Source organism: Python bivittatus, unplaced genomic scaffold (assembly GCF_059951505.1).
Source record: "Python bivittatus isolate LINGU-HERP-01145 unplaced genomic scaffold, Pbiv_v1 ctg000700_np1212, whole genome shotgun sequence".
Lineage (NCBI taxonomy): Eukaryota > Metazoa > Chordata > Lepidosauria > Squamata > Pythonidae > Python > Python bivittatus.
Window position 1 is genome coordinate 70003082 of NW_028277098.1, and position 23455 is coordinate 70026536.

Below are 23455 nucleotides of genomic sequence, written 5' to 3' on the forward strand. Positions count from 1 at the left end.
ATAAATGAAAAACATATCATACTAAACCATCATGAAGATGTTTGACTTAAATGCGTTGTGTTAAATTAGCGTGTTGTGTGAACTAGCCAACTGTGGCTTATTAAATAAACCATGTTTAAGCAAACATGTATAAGGCAAATCTATGAATGGGACAGGGTAATTATAATATAAAAAGAGCACACAGGAGTAAGTATTTTGATATTTATTTATTACATTTTTTATCCTGTATACGTTCACTCTAAAAAATCCAGATGGTCTCCCTACCCCCTTCAACTCTGAAGAATCCTGTGAAATAAACTAAATAACAATTGGCCCAATGTTATCTGAGTAGAAGTCAGAACCCTGGCTTGTCTATTTCTAGTCTTAAATACTGTCCACTAAATCGCATGTTGCTTGCTGTTTGCTTTTCCATGAGAAGGTGTAGACAGCCTGTGCTGCTAATGTGCAATGTTAACAGTGTGAAGCAATCAAAATGAGGAAATGTCAAACTCTGAATCAGGACAACAGAAAAGTTGAGAGAGCTGGCTTCAGAGATTGCTGGGAAAATGTGACGTGTGGATCCCGATGGCCTCTGTCCCTGATGATTCAGTTATTGTTTGATTTATGTGATCTTGCAGCTGCCCTTGCTTTGACCCTGGGGATGGCTGTGTGGGAAGCTTGTGTCTCTAAGATAGAGTGAAGTGCCGCTCTGTAATGCATTTGGAGGCAAAGTGAATGCAAAGAAACAGATAAATACAGAAAACACTCTCTTTGCTCCAGATGGACTGAAAAGAGGGACTATAAGAGGACAGCTCCCTGGAACGAAGTGGTGTAAGTAATTTTATTCACTTTTGTGAATGCCTGAGAATTGCTCAGAATTGACAAAATGCCATACTTTAGAATCATTAAGTCAAGTTTGTCATGTGACTTTCAAAATGCAGTACTTAATTACAATGAAAGATTCAGCCATTCAATTGCTTTTACTTTTTTTTTTCATTATAATTATTTCCTCAGAAATGTTGGATAGTGTAAGATTCTATATCTATCTATCTATCTATCTATCTATCTATCTATCTATCTATCTATCTATCTATCTATCTATCTATCTATCTATCTACAGAAGCAGAGCTTTCAACTTTATGTAATGGGCATACCATCTATGTTCTCATAGTATGAAAAGACTCCTGGAACATATTAAATTTTCACCCTATGCTATGAATTACTTGCCTTGGCTCCTATTTGAAAATTGGATATTGAGGTATATTACATTGATTTAATGAATGTTTTAGTCCTTTAATGATGAGAGATTTGGTTGCTTTTTAAGTTACTCTGCTATAATTGTCCTGTACTGTTTTCTGGGACAGAGTGAATTAGTAAATTAACATAGTAATATTATGCTTAACAATAAATTCATTAAACACACTGAAAACTGGTGCATCTTTCCATTCTAAAACAGCAATGAAATTCACAAACTGATTAATCATATTTGGATATTAGGAATTTAACGTTATCTTGGTAAATAGAATGTGACTGCAATGTTTAGACACTTCTACATTTTGTGATATTAAATAAAATGGTGGCAATATTTATATTTAAAATAGAACTGTATTTGTCTTTAGCAAATGTTGGAATCAATTACAATAGGAAATTTTTTGTGTTATTCTTCCTAATACTGAATTTAAGCTGAACTGTGACTGGAATGTCTGAATAGAAAAAAGGCCCATTTATTTTCACTGGAACATTTCACTTATGATTCATTTGCTTATACCTTCCATCTCTGAAGATAACTTTAGCTAACTGCTTTTCTCCACAGCGATAACACTTAAAACAAATGGTAAAAAAAGTACCTGCATGAAAATTTGGCATCATGATGACTGTCTTACCCATTGTGTTTTTGATAGCCATCAGTGATCAGAAGAGATATGTATTGATATCCTTTGGATTGTGGGAGTCAGAGAAATGTATTTATCAGTATGTTCAGTATCAATAAAACCTTCTGCTGGAAAGCATCCTTAGTATACATAAAATTGATGCAATAATGTTTCTATTGTACTAAAACTACTGGGGAATTATTTCGATGGAGAGAAGGCAAGCAAAATCTCATATGTGAAATGTATTGCAGTATGTTCATGAATGCAGACAGTTGTGGATGTGTTCAGTTAATTCATTCCTTGTTAACATATTTGATTTAAAATAATGCTTGTTGAGAGCTATTTTACATATACAAAAAATTGAGAAAATGTCCAGATGTATGCATGTATGTAATGCTCAGCACTATGAACCATTACATACAAGAAATGTGTGTGTGTGTGTGTGTGTATATATGAGAGAGAAGTTGCCATGCATGACAGTCCATAGAGAAGATTTATTTCCAAAGATAATTCTCTATATAGATTTTCCTTCACTTGATATAACTAATCTTCAGAGGAATTCATTTCCAAATAGGTGTCTTTATGATTGCAGTCTTAATTTTAGTCATATTTTAAAGCTTTTCAAAGTCATAATAGCATGTATGGGAGTATATAATTAAGTAATTAAAGAACGCAAAACAATAACAAATTCCTGAAACATTATTGATGAAGTATTCATCAATTCTTTGTATTTCTGTTGTCATTAGGAACGAAGGGACATTAGCTTTAATACTAAAGCACAGAAACACATAGAAGTCTGTTGGAAATCATTAAAGTTTTCTATGTAAAATTAAATTTTCAAATGATGGATCTTTCTTTTGATACCGGCAACAGTTTTCAGCTTTCTTCGTATATCAGGATCTGAAGAAAGAGTTAGGACAGGATCCAAATCAAGATTCAGATATGTTGCCCAAATCTGATGGTTTTGCAACCTTATTTTCTTTCCCAGGATATGAGTGCGCTACAGAAATGCAAGAAGACTTTCAGCTCAAATTCCTAAAATTCTCTGTGGTCAAGAAATTTCCCTTTTGACACTACTGTCAAAATATTTACGATAGATGTTAATGTACTGTCAGTTCAAACATTCTGAAGTACTCCCTGGGGGGTCTCCTGTGAGGCCTATGCTCTACATTGTGCAATAAAGCAAGCATTACATTTTTTATTGCCATTTATAATAGTTAACGGCTGCACAGTATCTTTGCAAAAAACCAGTAAATAACTTTTGATATGAGATTTTTAGTAACATTCAGATTTTACTTTTGAAAATATGAAGACTTGTATAGAATAAACAGGTACTTTATTCTACATCTTTTGCATGACCATGAATGCATCCTGCTATTTAACTTGTAAGAGATTTTAATTTGTAAGCTTCTTAAGGCATGAATATGTCCAATTACACGCTATATACCTATCACAACTATGTCCACCTTTACTTAAAGTAAATAGCACTGGGATGGATTTAGAGTGATTGTTTTGTGAAGTGTTCTTCTAAATGCAGAAATGCCAGTAAATGTTTCCCATGATGGCAAGGGGAGAGATAATTTTTCACAATTTCCCCCTTCCCAGTTTAGCTCCCTACATCAATTTCTCCATCCTGCTCTAGTATTGATTTCTGGAGCTAATAATGCAGGAGAATAAGGGTGGAGTGGGAAGAGAGACTCTGTGGCCCTTGTTCTCAGAGGGTTCCGTGAGGAAAACTCTATGCATGAGATCTCTCCATCTAGCCCACTGGGTTTAGTGGTAATATATTGTACATTTCATTGCCATTTAAAAGCCAGTTTGCTCAAAAATAAATATTTCATGCACCCCTCAGAAACACTGAAAAAAAGTTAGATGTGGATTTAAAAAAAAATCATACAGAATGGATATGTTACTTGGAATTCATCTTCCAAAGAAAAGCTACAAGATATGAAATTAAATGTAGGACTTAGCAAATATGTCTAACAGCAGCAAGTATGGGTGAATGATAAGGTCTAGATCATTTTACTTAGCTGCTCAAAATATACTAAAGATTTGCATAAACTAAAATTTATTAAGGATGCCTTTTGTTTTTGAAACGTATACATTCTATACTAAAAGGCTGTATTACCAACAGAAGGTATACCAGTAATCCACATATTGCATCTCTATTTATATATCTACACACACACCCTATCTACTGAAAATTGGAATATTAGAAATAACTGAAACTTTGAGAAGACTGTATAAGGAACAAAGCCTACTTCTGTAGTGAATTTCTGTTAAGGTAAACTGATAACAGAAGCAACCAAGAGCCATTGTAAACAGTAAGAAGAAAGAGAACTAAAAAATCCAAACATTAAGCAGTTAAATCTCTGCAATTATGCATGCATGTATGTATGTATTATGTATATATCTGAAATATTGCAGCACAAGTAAGATTTAACAAAAATGGGCGGTAACAGCATGGACTGGCTGTGCTTAGAACTTTATTTGCCACTATGGGCATTAATTTTAGAAAAGAGACTAGATATAAATCAAGGGAAAAGAAATATTTCAGGAATTTGTTCTCTTGAAATACTTTCTTGGTCCTTAGGCACAGCTTATATTCATGGCATTATTCTTTTTTCTATTACTCTGAAAACAGTAAGAAGTCAAAAAATATAAAGGCAAGGATTACGGCAACATGGATACTACTAAAAACTTAGTCCTTTTTGCTCCCGGTAAATGTATACATTATTTTGTTCTCCTTTTTGCTATGTAGCACATACACATGTATTAGATTGGGAGGGGGGAGCATGTAAAAAGCCTGTTGGATGAGGTCAAAGGCCCAGCTTGTCCAGTATTGTGTTACACAGTGCCCAGTTAGATACAATCAGCTTGAAAGTAGGAGATGAGCTAATGAATTGTCTTCCACTTTTGCTCCCTTGCTCTTCAGGTTTCTCTATATTTCAAAAGCCTTTAAGCAAAAGTTACTGCTCTGAGTATTGAACAGAAAAATCTCTGTTCTAGACATGTAACTGCAAAAGACTAAAGAGAACAAATGTGTGTGTGTGTGTGTGTGTGTGTATCTATCTATCTATCTATCTATCTATCTATCTATCTATCTATCTATCTATCTATCCATCCATCCATCCATCCATCCATCCATCCATCCATCCATCCATCCATCTATCTTGCTGCATTTAATAGAGTTTAATAGAAAACAATATTATGGGAAATTGTTCATGTGTCCCCAAGGCAGGCTACAAAACAGGATTAAAAACTTTATAATAACATTATCTTAAAGCTGTAACATAGCAAGAACTTAAAAGTACAATACTCTTGCTTTTAAATCCTGTTGCCACCCACTTCACAAATTGGTAGTGATAGCAAATTTATGTGATATAAGGCTCATTCACATATACCCAACTGTTCTTTATGGACACATCTTCATGATGCAGCCTTCTTCTCAACCAAGGCAGCTAAACTTTGTATTTAACTGACCCATTCTTAAAGTAGTGTTTTCCACCTTCTCTCAACACAAGGATTGTTGGTGCTTCAGTGATTTTTTTTTTTAGATTTTTTAATCCCACTTTTATTATTTTTATAAATAACTCAAGGCAGTGAACATACCTAATACTCCTTCCTCCTCCTATTTTCCCCACAACAACCACCCTGTGAGGTGAGTTGGGCTGAGAGAGAGTGACTGGCCCAAAGTCGTCCAGCCAGCTTTTATGCCTAACGCAGGACTAGAACTCACAGTCTTTTGGTTTCTAGACTGGTGCCTTAACCACTAGATCAAACTGGCTCTGGGATTATGTTGTGTAGTCAGATTATGGTAATGATATGTCAGGGTTGGGTTCTGCAAAACTCCTATTCGTTGTTTTTGTCTGCTGTAGGCAGACTTCCCTTCCCTTTCCCTTCGGCTATTTTGGCTTGGGCAGCAAGAAGTATCAGGCATCAGACATCTGCCTGTGTAATGAATGTGGTTCAACATGAATGTGGAGCAACAATCAGGAATTATATGGGCTATATATTACATGGGTCTAGTGGTCTCATGCCTCATGTATGACAGCTCAACACGTGTAAAAAGAAAATGCCCTAACAGGCAGTTTGTCTGATCTGAGAAGGAATTCTTCATACACATCAGAGAACTTCTTCCCATTTAACTATGCAAATTGCTTGTCTTTCAAGGTGTTTTTCACCAGGCTAGCAAGATGACAGTGGGGGAGAATTAGCTTCTCTTGCACCCTTCCACTTCTCTTGCCTACTCCTACTCCTTCCAGGGCTCAAAAGCATGGTGGTAGAAGAGAAGGAGGGGGAAGTGAACCTCCCCAGTCGGCCATCCCCCAGTCCATGAGAGTTGGGTGACAGAGGTGACCCAGTAATGTTTACTGGGAAGTCATTTATCCCCCAGGACTTGATCCATTGCGCTGGGTAAATGGAAGCTGCCCAATAAAGCAGACTCTGCATGTGATTTATGGGGTCCGTAGTGGCTTTGGTGAAGAACATCTCCTACTTTCCCCCACCAATTCCATAGATCAGAATTTGACAGATGGTTAAAGCCATGGATCGAAAAATCTATCAAATCTCACCTCCTCCCTCAGATTCAGCCCCACATTGGAGACAGCAACTGGCCGTTTTTCCCACTGGCAGGAAATCCACAAATTGCTTTGACTTGTTCCATGTTAAAGCTGTAAGAGGAGCATCACACTGACCTTGTTATTGAGTAAGATTAGAGCTCAGCTGTTGTGATAGAGCAAATTATTGTAGCATATTTCTGTGCTCCTTCAGGGACCAGAGGAAACTATTTTAAAATGGCTGTCTAGATAAGCTCATGATATATCATAATATAACATATCTGTTTGAAAAGACTGTGCAGGTCAGTCAACTGCTGAAAATGAAAAGTCTATAGCAATCAGTAATAAAGATAATGAATATCCTTTTCTGAGGATAACATGTTATAAATATAGAAAAATTCTGCTTTCATCTTGCATATCTTTAAATGCAATTAACTTGTAACATGTAATGTATAGATTGTTAACTGATGCATAGTATCAAATATGCCAACTATTCAAGCTGTCATTATAAACAGCATAAATTCATTAACTGGCAAAACATTGATCTCAAATTCTATATTTTGAAGACTGTCCTTGCTACTTATTGCAAGCTATCAGGATTGTGGCAGAACTACAAAGTCCATTGTGGCTCCCTACTTTCCATCCATCCATCCATCCATCCATCCATCCATCCATCCATCCATCCATCCATCCATCCATCCTATGCCTAAGATACTCAGAAAAGGGATGCTTACATTTACTTTAATTTTGCCATAAGAAGTGGATAAACAATATTGGTAATGAAACACAAACTCAGAAACTACACTGGCTGTATTTTGATATAATGCTCAGCTATGGTTTACGATTACATACCCAGCATACATAAATCAATCTCCCTTCTCTGGCACAGCTGTTAGATGTATTTTGTAAACTTGCTTCTGTTTTAAATCAACAACAATTTATTACTATATATAAACCCAGAACTGTGGTTACTTTTAATTAGAGATTCAAATTTAAGATATAAGCTGGAATAAAAATTTCTCCAAAATACAACAAAATAAATACAGTTTGTAGTCTTCTAGATAGTCTCCTAAAGTGTCATTCAAATTACTGTGCACCTATTTTATCATCTCAGCCTGCCATCACTGATATTTTGATAAGAAAAAAGATGGAACGACTGGTGGAAAATCAGATAAAGTTCCTATATAAAATTCCTTGTTTTAAGCAGGCCAAATCCACAATACAAACTTCATGTTAAAAACACCATTTGTTCAGGTTTGAATGTAACACCCCCCCAAAAGTTTGTCTGTTGATAATGGAAACAAAATTCTGGCCTTCTCTTTAAGGCCATGTTGAAGCAGGACAGTATTCTTTCTCAGCCCCCCCCCCTTTCCTTTTGGTCTGAAAGACAAATGTGGCCTTTGAGTGATATTTCAAGGGCCACATTCCCAAAAAATATGTGGGCCCATGAAAAGAAATAACTTGAGCCAGGACAAAACCTAAATTTGATTCAACTTATACATAACTAAAAGTTTAATTTCATTAATTCAATATAGCTAATATGATTAATCTCTGTTTATTTACTATTTTCCTCCTTAAAAGTACAATTTGTGGCAACTGTTGGAAAGCCTTTGGCATTTGCACTGAAGGTAGTGACCACATTTAGCCCTTGAGACCTAGGTCATGCATCCTACAGTAGAAGAATCCTATGGAGAAAAGAAGAGATCAATTTGAAGACACAAATATTCCCTTTGTATCTCTGCATTAGCTAATGAATTGTTTAGAGAAAGTGTAGCTTTTTTTCTTCAGCTATTCTATATTCAAAATTATTTTGAGACAGAATCACACAATGTTAACTTTTAAACATGCGTATTTGCTGATTAAAACAGGTAGACTTTGTACATGCCCAATTGATCAATTTATCTTATTGACAAAGTTTTCATGATTCATCAAGGTGCCCCTATTTCAAACAAATATTTACAAACAGATAGCAAGTGGCAGCATTCCAGTCATGCCATGCCTTTTCACTTTTTGCTGCCTTGTACTGGAAGAGCGGAAGAGATGGCTGTGGAAGCAGGGCTTACAAACAAATTAGAAGTATCTTTCAAGAATCAGTAAACAAGGGTTTCATATGCCATGGAACTGTTTTTCAATCCTTCTAACTCTTAATAAAACCAAAAGTTAAACATGCCAATTCTATAGCAATTTTGTTAAAACTGAAAGCCTAGACACAAACAATTGCTTGGCTAATTCAAATCCATTAAATGAAATTCAGCTTTAGGTATGCTTTTTGTCCCTTCCTTTTTGGGGTTCACTAGAACTAAAGGTGCAAGCCCAGCTATTATTAAATCATCTTATGTGATTTGAGTTCGACTGACTTTTTGGAACTGATGCAATGTTTTAAAAGATTCATGGCTTTATTAAAATAAAAAAAACTGCCTAATTAATTTCTTTTTTTTGCCATATGGAGGGATCATAAATTATGACTTTAACAGTTGATTTATATTTTCAAATGTGGGGATTAACAATTATTTGCTTATTTTTCCTCCATGAAATCTATGTAGAGTCCTTAGTGCAACCCAGCATGAGTTTTTTGTTTTTCTTCTTCTTTAACAAAATCCAGTTTACCTGTTGGTATATTTTCCAATATTCTAAAACTGCAATTTGGTATATTGCTTGAACACCAGCTAGCTTTTTCCTCCTTTCTATTTGTTTATTTTTAACAATTTTGCCTGATGACAAAAATCACTGGAAACTCAAAAAACCTGCAGCTATTTTGTAAACCTTCAAATGAGCTTCATCTCTGGAAACAAGGTAGCAAGTTATGGAATTTTACTGTACCTTAAAGACTAATTAAAATATTGTGCATGAGCTTTTGTGACCCAAGCAATAAAAATACACCAGCACTCATCTCCTTTCTTCATAGCATATAGCCTCTCCTGATTTAAACTTTGAAGTTTTTCTTATGGTTCCTTAATTGACTGTTCTTTTTTCAGATAGTTTTTTTCTCAGTCTATTCCCAACTCTTTACACTACTCTCTGTCCTTTGGGCATTTTATCTATTAGTTTCCCTAAGGTAAATTTTCCCAGTTCTTCAGTTTGTTCCTCTAATTTCCACCAAACATATAGCTCTTCCTTTCTTACAAAAGCTGGATTACAGAAATCTAGAATTCCTTGAGCAATTATACTGAAATATATTATTTTATGCCATCACATCAATTCAGCCAATTGGAGTCACAGAAGTCTTCATCATAGGTCCTGCAATCTTTCCTGGACAGGGATGCGGTAATCAATAGTCTGGTGATGCCAGATTCAATTGCTGCAATTGCTTTGTGTGGTTTTGCTCTTGAAGACAACTTAAAATCTGAAACTGGTGTAGAATGTGCCAATGAGTCTACTTTCAGGAACATTTTTAGAGGCCCCATAACATCTATTACTATATGTATAATGGTTATAGATGTTTCAAGTTTTTAAAGTATTATTTGTATTTTACTTTAGTATTTTAATCTATGTACCTTTTGAACTGTATTTTGCTCATCTGAAATCTAACATTGTAAGCCTTAATGATTAGTTGAATAAGAAATACAAAGGATAAAGTCCAAACTTTTGCCTGTGATTATTTTTAAGATATAGCAGATACTATTTTGTATCATGTGATATATTAAGTCTCAAATTATTTAGGACTTAATGGAGACCTTTGGGTACCACCTGAAAATTATTTTCTTTGAAATACTGAGAGAATCTGCTGTGGTGCCAGGGAATCTCATCTTCTATTGCTCTGAACACCAGATTATTTTCAAAGATTTCTGATCCTTTATCTGTTTTTCTTTTATATTCTGAATAGTTAGCAATTATTGTAATTATACATAATTAGCCATTTTTGTTTGCTTGTTTGAGGCTTGCTCTAGCTTTGACAGCTCTGATGTGATGAAAGTGACATAAATGTTGATTTTCTCTAAGTACAGGAGTATTGACCAGGATATTTTCTTCACTTCCAGGTTGGACTAGTGTTGATCTTTTCCATGTACTACAGCAGAGTTAAAAACTATTTTGTGACCAGGGTCTTTACTTCTCTCTCTTTCTGTTTCTCTCTGGTAGCTAATACCAGGCATATGGTGACTTGGTGACATCACCAGAGTGGGAAGAGATAGAATTCTACCCCTGATCTGTATTTTTCTTTTTAAAGTAAAATAGGCACACTAAGCTAATTAGCTGTAAAATACCCATCCCATTCAAGCCCCTTATGCCCCATGTCAGTATAAGTAGGGAGCTTATTACTAAATTTTAGCAACAGATTCTCTGGGGCAGAGGTTTCCAAGAGTCATAAAATACCAAACCCAAAAGTCCTGTGCATGGCTTGAAAACTGGATTTATTAGAAAGATATGTGTAGAAAGGCAGTCTTCCTGAGGAACAACACAAACCACTAAGTTGTACTACATAATTTATATTTCCAACATACTTGGTTTAAAATTTTTACAAGCAATATATAACAAAACAACAATGCTGTGTTATCTGTAGCTCACTTTGCAACAAAATGATTTCCTCATAGTTCATCTACATAGAATAGCATTCTACAGGGTCTGATAAAGATTTTAATCAAATGTATTTGGTTGAATAAATTATACTTTAGAGTACTACAGAGATTCACTTTTTCTATTTCTGCATTTCTTCTTTTCTCCTATGTATAATTCTCCAAGCTAAATTCTTTAAATATCATCCCAGATTATTTTATTTATTTAGCCTATTCATGTGCTACCAACTCCTTTAATAGTTCAAGGCAGCCACGAATCTCCCCCAATCCAATATCACATTTTTTTCACTCTTAAGTGAAGCTACAACAGAAAATGAAAGTGGCTCATAAGACTTATTCTCACTCAGAAAGTAAGCCAAGGGAATGGAATGGAACAAAGCAATCTATTATTAGAGCCAATGTTGTGCAATAGGGATTTTGCTAGACCAGGAATACAAGGGCTAAGTGCCCCCTTATGTGTGAAGCTCAGTGGGTAACCTTGGCCAGCTACATATACTCACTCTAAGCTGATTCTTTGGTCTGTTAATGAAGAAATAGGAAGGAGATATAATGTATGCAACTCTGAGGTCCTTGGAGGATAAAAATATAAATAACAAAATGGTATTTTAGGTTAAACAAGGTAAGATGTCATAAGATCAAAGGCTCTATAGAAAGGAAAATATTCTAGCCCTCTTCTTATTACTTCACCATCTTCTATCAGCACAGCAAAAGGAAAGATATAATTCTGAAAATTAGGCTAATTTGCATATGGTAGGTTAAACTCTCTCTTCTTGATTGCTTAATGAATATACTGGAGACCTTAAATCTTGCTTAGAACTAAAATAATTATAAACAGTATTAGGAATAATCCTGGACAATATGTATAAACCTTGTAAAGTTGCATTATTTTAGAAAGACAATCTAAAAATATTCTATTATTGTTGTATATTCCCTTGGGAAAAGACTAGCAGCTATTGCCTTCTTAACACTAAATGGCTGCAGGAGCCAACCAAGCCACTCCCCTTCATATGCCTTGGTCAGGCTGCTTGCAGGCAAATTTTCTGCAAGCACTTACAACTAGCAGTGACATAAAATGATAAATAGCTTAGTGGAGTCCCTCACACATAAGCTCTGAAAATATTTCCAAGGTAAACTAACAATAATTCTCCAAGCAACACTAATTCAGAGCACTGCTGGGGAAGGAGTCAGATATCTGCTGCACCATTTTCTAAGGCTTGCTAGTCCCAGCTGTCTGTACTGAATACCAGGGACATAGAAGGAACTTTGGAGGTCTTCTAGTTCAACTCACTGCCAGGGCAAGTATTCTCAGACCATCCCAAACAAATAGCTGTCCAACCTTTGTTTAAAATCCCCCAGTGATGGAGCATTTATGGGTCCAGGAGGCAGGCTGTTCTACTGTTTAATAGCTCTTACAATGAGAAAATTCCTCCTTATTTTAAGTTTGGATCTCTTTCTGTAAAGTTTACATCCATAGGTTCTTGTCGTCATAGTCATCACAGTCCCTCGGGCACTATGGAAAATAAATCTACACTGTCTTCCCTGGGATAGCTTTTTAAATATTGGAAGATTGGTGTCACGTCTTCCCTTAGCCTTCTCTTCTTTACGCTAAACATACTCAGCTCTACATAGCATTTAGCCTCCAAGCCCTTCACCATCTTTGTTGTCCTGAGTTGTTTCCCCACTAAGAGCTTGTTTGGGTTGGGATTAATTGTCCCTTTTCTTCCTCACTGAAGGCTTTGTTTTCTTGTAAGAAGTGTGAGTTCTTTTCTTCTTATGAGCAATTTTACAGTACTAATCTGACAAGTTAAGGTGGTAGAAGAGGGATATCTTTCTGTTTACCATCTGGCAGCTTGTCTTCTGTCCAATTCAGTCATGTTGCGGGAGCGAAAAATGCTTGGCAAGAATTGGTGAAGTGGATGTTGTATGGACAAGACTCAGGAGCAGGGAAGTTCCAGGAGAAGGAGAGAGCAGGCAGAAGCAGACTGAATCAGTGGGAGTTGATTTTTTTGTGTGTGGTTAGAGTTCTACAAGCTAATGCCAATGAAGCCTTACTAGTACTCTCCTGCTGTTAGGGCTTGCATAGGATATTACACAGTTCCTGGAGAAAATGAGTGAGGGCTCTGTTTCTAAAATAATTATTTTTTAGTCCAGTTAATTTGATTTTGCATTGCTAGAACCACCCTCAAGGAGATTTGAATAGGTTTGTGATTGAATAGGTTAAATGTTTGTCAGAACAGGATGTATGTGGAAGAAGTACATTTTGAGGGTGTTAGGATCTAGTTAATTACTAGAATGAGAACTGAAAAGATACATTCCATTAATATAAGATAAACATATAATAATATACTATGACAATAAGCTTGGTTATTTCATCCATATATGCATACATATAATATATGGAATTTTGTTGCCATAAGATAAACATTAATTTTGATTTAAGGCTAGGTCTATTGCAACCTATACATATCTCTTTCAACATAGGTTGTTTCTCCATAAATTGCTTCTGGAAATCTTCCTTTTTTGGCAGCAAAATCTTGATTCTTGAACTTTAAAATAATTATACACATTCCCTTTCCTCAGGTCTGATTTTTCGAAAGCACGAATATATCCATACTGAATGAAGCAGTGGGAACTGGAACAGAGCATGGCAAATACCTTTGTAACAGTATCTGATGGATACTGCCTTAGCGAGCCAATACAGTATTATGGTGAGTAAAAAAGGGAAATTGCCAAGAAAATATGTGTGTTAGTAAAAACAGGAATTTCCATAATTCTTAAATACCTGTTCTGGATCATATACGAAGAATATTGAAAGGTTACTTGGGATGCCATTTTAAATTTGAGGGAGTCAAACAAATTTTCTCCAAAATACACATGCATGTATATGATTCACAGCAAGATTCAAAGGTCTGTTTTGAGTTGGATGCCATGAAGGTTATTCAGATGATAAATTCAGTAGATATTTTAAGGTATTTATACTTCTTAAGATCTTTTACAAATGTTATTTTTATACTTAATAAAATGCCTGCATTGTTATCCAGATGTTTATTCTTGGTGGATAATGTCAAGGTCATTCCTGGATTATATTCTTTAAATCACAGGGGACTGAATCTCCTTCAAGTACAGGACACCTTTAAACAGAAGCCTCTCCTCTCATAGCCTTTCGATAGTACAGTGTTCCTGGAAAAACTGATCACATGACAATAATAACACTTACTAAAGGACAAGTGTTTCAGAGTCAATATATTAATGGTTCTACTGTGAAACTCAGCTTACTTTAATTTTACAAAAATATTCTCTAAAGGTGAACTCTTCAGAAAGGGAAGTATTGTCTACAGAAGTTTCTAAAAGCAGATTCCATGTCTGAAAATAATTCTAGCAATATGCTTAATTTCTAGTTGATATTATAAAAATGACAATTTCATTCACTCTGTTTCTTCATTTTTTAACTTTCCTCTTGGGATGTGTTTTCTACACTGTTAGCTTGAGGCTATCATGTTTTTACTGCTTGTACATAAATCATTTTTTAACCAAATAGCAAAATATTTAATTAGATGTATAAATATTATAAATAGTTTGCAATTAAACATGTAAAATTCTAAATTAATCTGTTTGTGATTTTTTTTCAAAACAATCCAGATGTCTTACCAGAACATATCAGCTATCCAGTGCAAGACCTTGACTTCCAAGCTGCTCCTTACTGCCAATATTCAACTGTTCAGTTCCCTCCAATATTACAGACACCATCTCCACAGACTCATTACAATTCATACAACTTGGACTCTCAGTTCAGCGATGGTCAATACATCATCAACAGTTGTGAACTCAGTAAACCCACCTGCATGGGTGCCCATCATGATGGGGGAGGATACCCTGGACAGAAACGACCTAGGCTTAATCATTCTGCCTTACGAATAAAAGGGCAAGAAGAGCTCTGTGTAGTTTGTGGAGACAAGGCTTCAGGATATCATTACAATGCACTCACCTGTGAAGGCTGTAAAGGTAATAAGAAAATAATATTATATCTTAAGTGAGACTGACATTTGAAAGGTTTAGGAATGCAGTGCCAAATACTGATTATTCAAAATACAGGAGATGAGTTAAGGACATAAGGGGACAGAAATTGGTGTTGGACACTGTTTGTAGGATTCTAATGTCTAAGCATCTTATAGGAAGGAAATGATATTATTGGTAAAAGTCAGAGATCTTTAGACAGTTGATGGCATTAGAGCCACAGGAGTAAAGATCAAAAGTAGGAAGTTGGGGGCTATTAAGAAAATAAAATAATGAGGATACTGAAGATGAACAAACTTAATCTGGAGATTGTCTGATATTTTCCCCTCAATACAGTCTTCATCAATCTGGTGCCTGCCAGCTGTGCTGATCAGGTCTAGTACTGACATAACAGTGTTAAAATTTTCACCCACCCATGAAACTCAGTGAGAAACCTTGGTGTAATGAAATTTCTCAGAAATTCAGCCTAAACTGGCTATTGTGAAGATAAACAGGTGGCGGTCAGGGGATAACTAGGCCTGTTTAGAGGGTAAAAATGTCTAAACTACTATAAATCATTGTTAAGTTAATAACAATAAATCATCAACTGCAAATAATTGCCTTAATATTATCATTTCTTACTAATTAAATCCATGTAATTCAAAAGTAAGATACGTTGAATTCAAAGGAGCTCACTTCCTTGTAAAAAATTCTATATTAGATTTGTAAAAAAATTAATTTTCTATCTTATTTGTTGACATGCTATTTTTGGCACAGTATATAACCTTAGTATATCTAACACTATAAATTAAAGTAAGTTGATGTATGGTTTATTATTTGTCATAATCTGAAATACCTGTTGTAAGGATTTTTTCGACGGAGCATCACCAAAAATGCAATATACAGATGCAAGAGTGGAGGTCATTGTGAAATGGATATGTATATGAGGAGGAAATGCCAGGAATGTCGCCTAAAGAAATGTAAAGCTGTGGGAATGCTGGCTGAATGTGAGTGCCAAAATTACTTTTCTCTGGTTTTTGATGTGCTACTTAGATTAGGAACATTTCTAGATAAATTGCACATCCATGGAATAGGTTATATTAATCTAGATGCAGTAATTGTTAATACAGTATCAAACTTACGTGGCTTAAAACAGAGCCACATATTTACAATACAGCCTAAATATCAACACAGTTCTGAAATATACTTATGAATTTTGGTATAAATTCTTATAGGTTTACTAACTGAAGTCCAATGTAAATCAAAACGTCTCAGAAAAAAGAGTAGTTTCCTTTGTAACATCAAAATGGAAGATGAGGGAATGGACAACAAGCATGTATCTTCTACAACCAAACTTTTAAAAGTAGGGTCATATTTCATATTTTATTATTGAATTTAATTATAGTATTTTGCATTGTAGTAATCATAACTTTTTTTCTAAAGGTACAGGAAAGAATGGAATTTACTCCTGCAGAACATGAACTCATTGATCATATTTTGGCTGCCCACCAAAAATGCACAATTCCAATGGAGGAAGCAAAGAAATTTGTATGTGCTAATAAATTAATGTTACCAAGATATTTCTTGAGAAATTTGGTATTCTAATTTTGGAATGGCATATAGGCTCATTCTAAATATTTTTAATTAGTTACAGGAAAATGCTAATCCAGAAGAAAATTTTCTACGTCTTTCGGAAACAGCAATGGTTCATGTGCAGGTCCTAGTAGATTTTACAAAAAGACTCCCAGGTAACATTTTTTATACAGCATTTTACAAAGTAGTTCTTATCAATCTCTTTACCTGACTCAAAATATGTACATACTTCTGGTATATTACTTTATACCAATTTAATCTCTATGGCCTCAGATGGCAGGACCTGGCTGACTTTAACTGGGTTTGGAAGGTGGGAAATTACAAAAACATCCCAGAGCATAATGGCAAACTACAGGGTTTTCTCACTTTATGCAAATTTGTTTTATGTGGGAAAAAAAAAGAAGTTATGATGTGATTTGTGCCAGCATAATCAATGTGCACCAAAGGTCAGGAAACATGTCAAGACTTCTTGCCAAATCCACTTGAACATTTTCTTACCAAAACGCTTTTCTGCCCTTGCTCATGTGTTTACCACTGTGTTGTATAGCTGTTCCAGGTGTTTGTCCTGTCTCCCACTTATTTCTGTCCCTGCAATAGCCACTACTATTACTATGGAGTTAAAATGGCCATCAATATCTTGTCCAATTGACTTTAAATTGTCACTGCTATGATGCATCTACTCCAGCGGCATTAGTAGGGGGTTGAAAAAAGTCAAGATGGTGGTTGTGGCAGTGTAATCAAAGCCACACTGTGAGGGAATGAAGTTGGGATTGCTTGGGAAAAGCAGTTGCTGCTAGGCAGAAATGCTTCCCACCCCACTTCCCTCATTCATTCACTCACTCACTCACGCACTCACAACTTTTCTCACAAGCTTCTATGCTGGTATTCCAGCTGCCTGTAATAATTGAGCCACACCCTGTTGTTTTCAAGGACATGCCGACATCCAGAGGCAGCCTCACCCCACCCAGGCCCTTAGCTTACAAAAACAACTACTAAGACAAAGTGAGGGGGGGGGGGAGGAGAAAAGGAGATAAGCAAATGGCATGCAGAGGGGAGAGCGGAGGCAATGTCTGGAGATTGGCAAGTATTACAAGCAGACACGAGGACTAATTAGTCAACTGCCAGGACCACAAGCTATGGTGAGCATCATATCCTGGCAGGAGTCCTGCATGGAGCTTTCCCAGGAGTTTGGTAGCAATTAGAAGAAGAAGAACCACACTGAGACAGCACTTCAGCCCAACTAGTGTAAGAACTTTTGGAAGGAGGCAAAGATTGTATTCCACTTTGCAGCCTTTGATTCTTCTGCTTGAACTGAATATTAAAGGACTGAGTATTAAAGACATATTTACATGGCAACAACACCTTGCAAGTCCTAGAAGAGTGGAGAGCAATAGTCTATTGTTGGGGAAGGTGTGTGCTGTGTGTGCTGCAATAAAGCACTGTGTACAGATTTCCTATGCTGTGGTGTGTCTGGTCCTTGGAAAGTGAAGAACTCTCACACATACTCCTTATATCTGCGTGCAGTGTTAATGCACACAAAAAAAGGGGCAAGGCTTCAATTATGCTGCTGTGACCACCATCTTGACTTTTTGATGTCTCCTCTGGATACTGCTGGTCTACTCTAAGTATAAATAAGTTTGGACCCAACAGAAACTGCTGTTAATTGATCTAATCAGGCTTTCCCAATTTTTTTTATGTTTTGGATTATGATTTTTATAATTCTTGACACTGGATATATTGCCTAGGTGACAGTATTTGTAGTCCAAGATATTTGATGGGACCCAAATTGGAGAAAGTCTTAGATATAAGAATCAATTTAAGTATGTGCCACTCCTGTGCTGTTCATGTCCATTCCAATGAGTCTGGCCTATTTTAACCACTCTACTGCTGGATCTGGGACATTCCTCTGGTGCTTTTGTCACAGCAGTGATACTACCAACTTTTCCACTTGCTAGAGGAGTTTCTGCGAATCCATAGCCCATGCTGTATTCTTAATCTTCTTAAGTATTTGGAATTCCCTTCAGTTCTATATTTAACGTTTACGTAGTACTTACAGTATAAAATTATTAGAAGTTGCATAGGCAACTTGCTACCTTACATTTTCACAATGCACAATAATTTAAAAAATTATTTGAAGTATCTGTAATTGTCTTATTCAGATTCACAATGTTCTTTCTCAGAGCATTCTGAGCATCAGAACTTCTGAGATTACTAAAACCCTGCATGATTCCTTCTGGATAGGTGTGGACTGAGAAGTTATTTCTATTTCTTCTTTTCTTCTCTTCAACTTACAAGTGGGAGAATGTTTCTAGACTAGCAAAGATTGCATATCAGTTTGGAGGCTAGCCCCTTTTAGCTTGCTCCCTGGCAAATTCAAGGACACCCCCTTTGGATGTCTCCAATAAAGAACTTTTATGATGGGAGAGCAGAACATTTCCAGGAACAATTTTAATATCTGAGGCTGTAAATCTTGGAGATTAACTCTAAAAAAAAACAAAATCCATGGAATGCCCTTCCAGGAACCACAGGATTGCAGCCTTCAAATCTAATTCTTTTTTTTTTCCCCCACATAAAAACTTTTTTCAGAAAAGTTAAGTCCAATTTCAGATATATAATTAGTGTAATTTTACCTATTTCTTTATACTATAGGGTTTGAAAGCTTAGCCAATGATGATCAGATTGCACTATTAAAAGGTTCTACAATTGAAGCAATGTTTTTACGCTCAGCACAGTTATACAATGAACAAGGGATTGAATATCAGACACCATTTAACGAAAGTAAGTTTTAATACTAGCATTTTTATTTGATGTGTATAATGAAGTGGCCCAATGCTTATTATAAACCTTATCCCATCAGTGCCCTTTTCTTTGAGTAACTGTTTCCTTTAACATTTATTAAGCATTATTTTTGTAAATCTGACTTAACCTGTTAAAAATATTTTCTCCTTTATTGTAGATCATATAAAATTTTCTGACCATACTATATGTGGTCAAGATAAAAGTGCTTATTCCATAGAAATGTCTCATACTGAAGAAAGTCCAACATCTACTAGTACAACAGGTAACTGGGCCTTGATATATATTTAATAAATGGTTAAATAATTATTTAACTTAAATATACTGTGGTTTCAGAAAAGTAAATATCTTGAAAATTCTTGTGTTATTGAATTTTCAATAGTGGGGTATCTCCCTGTCATATTTTTGGTTTCAACCAATTCTCTGTTTGGGTTTAGCATCTTGATACTGCCACTATTTAAATTTTGGCTTTCTTAAATCCTAGAATAATCTCTGGCCACTTCAGCCTTTATTTGCCTTTTTTCTAGTGTCTATTTTACTTTGTTGAAGTTTCTTTTTATTTCATAGCCTTGTTTCTCACATGGTTCATCACCCCAACTGTTAATATATTCCATGATCTCCTCATTTTTTTTCACTGACTTCTAATAATTGTCATTATATAATAATAAACTCTTGCTTAGTATTTTTTTTCTCATTCTTCCCACACTAGTGGATGAGGTGGCAGTGTGGGTTTCATTATTTTATGTTCATATAACTTCCAAGGACTTCCACTGCTTTATTTTTCTCAGACTTAACTTTGGAATATTTTTCTTCTCACCCACTACCTGGAAAACCTTTGGTGCTCTTTTTTTAAAGGCTTTGTTTCTTAATTTCTCATTTTTCATTTAAGCTTTTTCTGTTGAGTTTTAAAAGTCTTACCTTTTGCCTACATTTCCTTTTTTCTCTCAACATACGCCTAGTTTTCATTGATTAAAATTTTATCCATCATTCCGAGTCCTCTAACACATGATTCTTTATTTCTGACATCCATTGTGACTACTCCCATTAACCTATTTAAAATGCCAACAAAACTCTTCACAGAAACATTTCTGAATGATTTTTGCCCATTTATAACCCAATACTTATTTTAAGAATGAATCAATAATATATTATTTAGCTATCATCTGATATTTTCTGTTTTTTTTTATAGGTATAACTGAGGAGTTTATCACTGCATTATTTTATTTCTACAGAAGCATGGGAGAACTTAATGTGACTGCAGCAGAGTATGCATTACTTGTTGCAACTACTGTGTATTTTTCAGGTAGTTTAGCAATTATTTAAAAACAAACTTCAGATTTTAAGAATGAGAATTGTACTTCACTTTTCAGACAGCTATAATTTTTCCACATTTTGATAACAGATTTTTCTAAATGATTTATTTCTTAAAAGGTTATAACACCATATTATTCCAATTCTGCTGAAATTTGCAGAAATTAGTGTAAAAATCTGAATGGGCATAAGAGACTTCTTGAAAACTTGTAGTTAACAGTGCAAAAATATATAGTATTCTCCTACCAAACATGATTTCTACTTAAGAATCCAACACTGTCTCCTGGATATTGCCTGCTAGCTGACATAAGAACACAAAGTGAAGCATTCTGTCATAAGGATAGGCAAGCTGGTTTTGGATTCAGCTGCTCTGTTACTTTGAGATAGCCTAATCACAGTTCACGTTGCAACTGACAAAGATACTCTGTTTTGCCCAAACTCATGTGTATTTTTCTACATAAAAAATCATGTTCATATTTTTCAGATCGACCACTCCTAAAAAACAAGCAACATGTAGAAAAACTCCAGGAACCTTTTTTAGGAATTCTGTACAAATACTCAAAAATCTATCACCCTGAAGAACCACAACATTTTGCCCGTCTCATAGGGCGGCTCACTGAACTCAGAACACTCAATCACAACCACTCAGAAGTACTAGTAACATGGAGAACAAGGGATCCTAAGCTGACTTCTTTACTTTGTGAAATCTGGGACTTGCACTGAAAAATTGCTAATTATATGAATTGTTACAAAGGGCTGTTTTTCTCAAACATGCTATTTCTTAATTCTTACACTTTTATTTTAAGAAATCATTTATGTTAAATGGCTTATATCTCATAAAAACTGTTATGATGACTATTCAAAATACTAGTTTGTGTTGTGAAAGCACATATATACATTTTTTGTTAGGCGAAAAACATGAAAATGTGTGCAATTTATTGACAGAATATTATTGCCATATCTGAAAAGACTTATGGAAAAAACATTTAAAATGTTATCTGTGTTAATGTGGTGAGAGGAGGGTTGCAATTTCCCACATGGATTCAGACTGGCCCCTAATTTAGTATTTTATATTATTATATTTCATAAAGAAAGAAAGAAAAACCCATGGTTATAGGAAGAATGTTTTATAGTCCATGTGATACACATACCTGACATTGCAGGTATTACAATCTGTAATATTTGGGTACACTGCATAAATGATTAAATTTCCTATTTTACACATATGCATGCCCCAGCCATGTCATTCACATATGCATGCCCCAGCCATGTCATTCACATATTTATCTTGTTTGCCAAAGCTGAATACTCACAATAATTAAACATTAACATTTAATAAAATTATTTCACTTCTATGTGAAATGATGTTGGGGTTGGACTATTTTAGAAGTATATTTTAAAACTGAGATGTCAACTTTTCCATACTCCATTGAAAGTTTAAATTAAAAGGATTTCATTTGTGAGTATAACTAAGATTTCCAGTGATTTTCAACAGGATACTGTATATAAGATAAAAAATTATTGAGCTGACCTTGACTCCTGGAGACTACATGCAGACAACAATGTTGCTTTTTCAGCAATAATGGAAGTGACTTTCACTGCATTCTTCTGGGATATTGGGTTTGTTTGTTTCTTTTCACTTGTCAGTCCAGCCCACAGCCCTGGGACTTTCATCCTCTTCTATCCAAGAACTAACCAGGTTCTATCCTGCTTAGCTTTTTAAGATCAGTCATGTTTAGCTAGATGCTGCTATCTGCTTGGATTTCATGGTTTAGTTCTAGAGGCTAATTCAGACTGATATTAATGATTTATAGTAATGTTCTGTGATAAATAATCCCCAACTTGTCTTTTCATATAATTTCTCAATTAAAATAGCTTTCTGATAATTACTATTATTGTAGTTTTCAAGGTATGTCTTAAAATGTTGATGTTTTTATATTGGAAATGTTATGTTTGCATTTAAGAATTATTATTCATATCCAAAATAATATTGGGTAAATGACATCTGAATATAAAGCTAATGTTTTTAATAATGAAGCATTTTGTTTAGTGCAATATTTTTCAGGTATATATTTAAGTGTAATAAATGCACTATCAGTCTGATTTTCTGCAGCAAATGAATTGATTTTATATGCTTAATTGGGTCAAAAATCTTTTTTCTAAAATACATTTGTACACATTTAAAATAGTAGTCTTCTAATTTAAAATCATATTGTATTATCTCAAAATTTGGAAGAAAAAAACAGACCAAAGGTAGAAGAGTTTAGAACTAAAGGAAAAAATTGGCTAGTCACATCTGTTAGATCTACCTAAATCATACATATTACATTATATTACTCTATTCTTGTTTAAAAGCCAAACTAGGCATGATGATTGGAAAAACTGTAACATGAATGTATCTCTACAGTATTGTTTTTTGCCACCTTTCACAAGTAGTAGCACAGAAGGCTGCTACTGGATGGTACATTCAGAGGTTCTATTAGTCATTCCCCATAGTGCAATTTCTGTAAATAAATACCACCCAATTGCTCTCTTTGTTGGTGGGAAAAACATACATTGCACATCTTCATTATCTTGTCTAGCTTGTCTGTGCGCAGATTCTCTAATGCTTCCCAATTCGGTGCCAATGAAATCTGCTTCATGTCTCCTTTTCGGCTTGCTCCACTTCTAAATGCAAGTGATGAGCGAGACCTTGATTAATTTGCTTACAGTACACTATCTGCTAATGTTAAGCAGCCTTACTTATCTGAAGGGTAGTTTACCCTGACTGGTAACGGCTCTCCAGAACTGAACGCGGGACGTGAAAGAAGGTCAACTGCTTGTAAAGGATCACGGGGGGGGG

The 23455-nt window shown here is 35.1% G+C and overlaps 1 protein-coding gene across 2 annotated transcripts; it reads left to right on the top strand.

The window, feature by feature from the left end:
• Positions 1–492: 492 nt before the first annotated feature.
• LOC103053230 (bile acid receptor-like) lies at positions 493–23454 on the top strand. Of its 2 annotated transcripts, none has more exons than XM_025170832.2 (11): positions 493–810; positions 13501–13628; positions 14560–14922; positions 15780–15920; positions 16149–16276; positions 16357–16461; positions 16562–16661; positions 19156–19284; positions 19463–19567; positions 20492–20567; positions 21098–21319. In XM_025170832.2, the coding sequence occupies exons 2-11, from the start codon at positions 13538–13540 to the stop codon at positions 21189–21191; spliced, it is 1332 nt and encodes a 443-aa protein (XP_025026600.1). In that variant the 5' UTR covers positions 493–810; positions 13501–13537; the 3' UTR covers positions 21192–21319. The 2 variants fall into 2 exon arrangements, with proteins under 2 accessions (XP_025026600.1, XP_025026599.1); XM_025170831.2 differs by having other exon boundaries at positions 496–810; positions 20492–20605; positions 21098–23454.
• Position 23455: the final 1 nt, after the last annotated feature.

Excerpts from the sequence above, each read along its gene's own strand:
- LOC103053230 (XM_025170831.2), top strand. The coding sequence starts at position 13,538 with ATGAAGCAGTGGGAACTGGAACAGAGCATGGCAAATACCTTTGTAACA. Across the intron at positions 14,923-15,779 it reads CACCTGTGAAGGCTGTAAAG|GATTTTTTCGACGGAGCATC; the intron begins GTAATAAGAAAA and ends ACCTGTTGTAAG. Across the intron at positions 16,277-16,356 it reads CTACAACCAAACTTTTAAAA|GTACAGGAAAGAATGGAATT; the intron begins GTAGGGTCATAT and ends TTTTTTCTAAAG.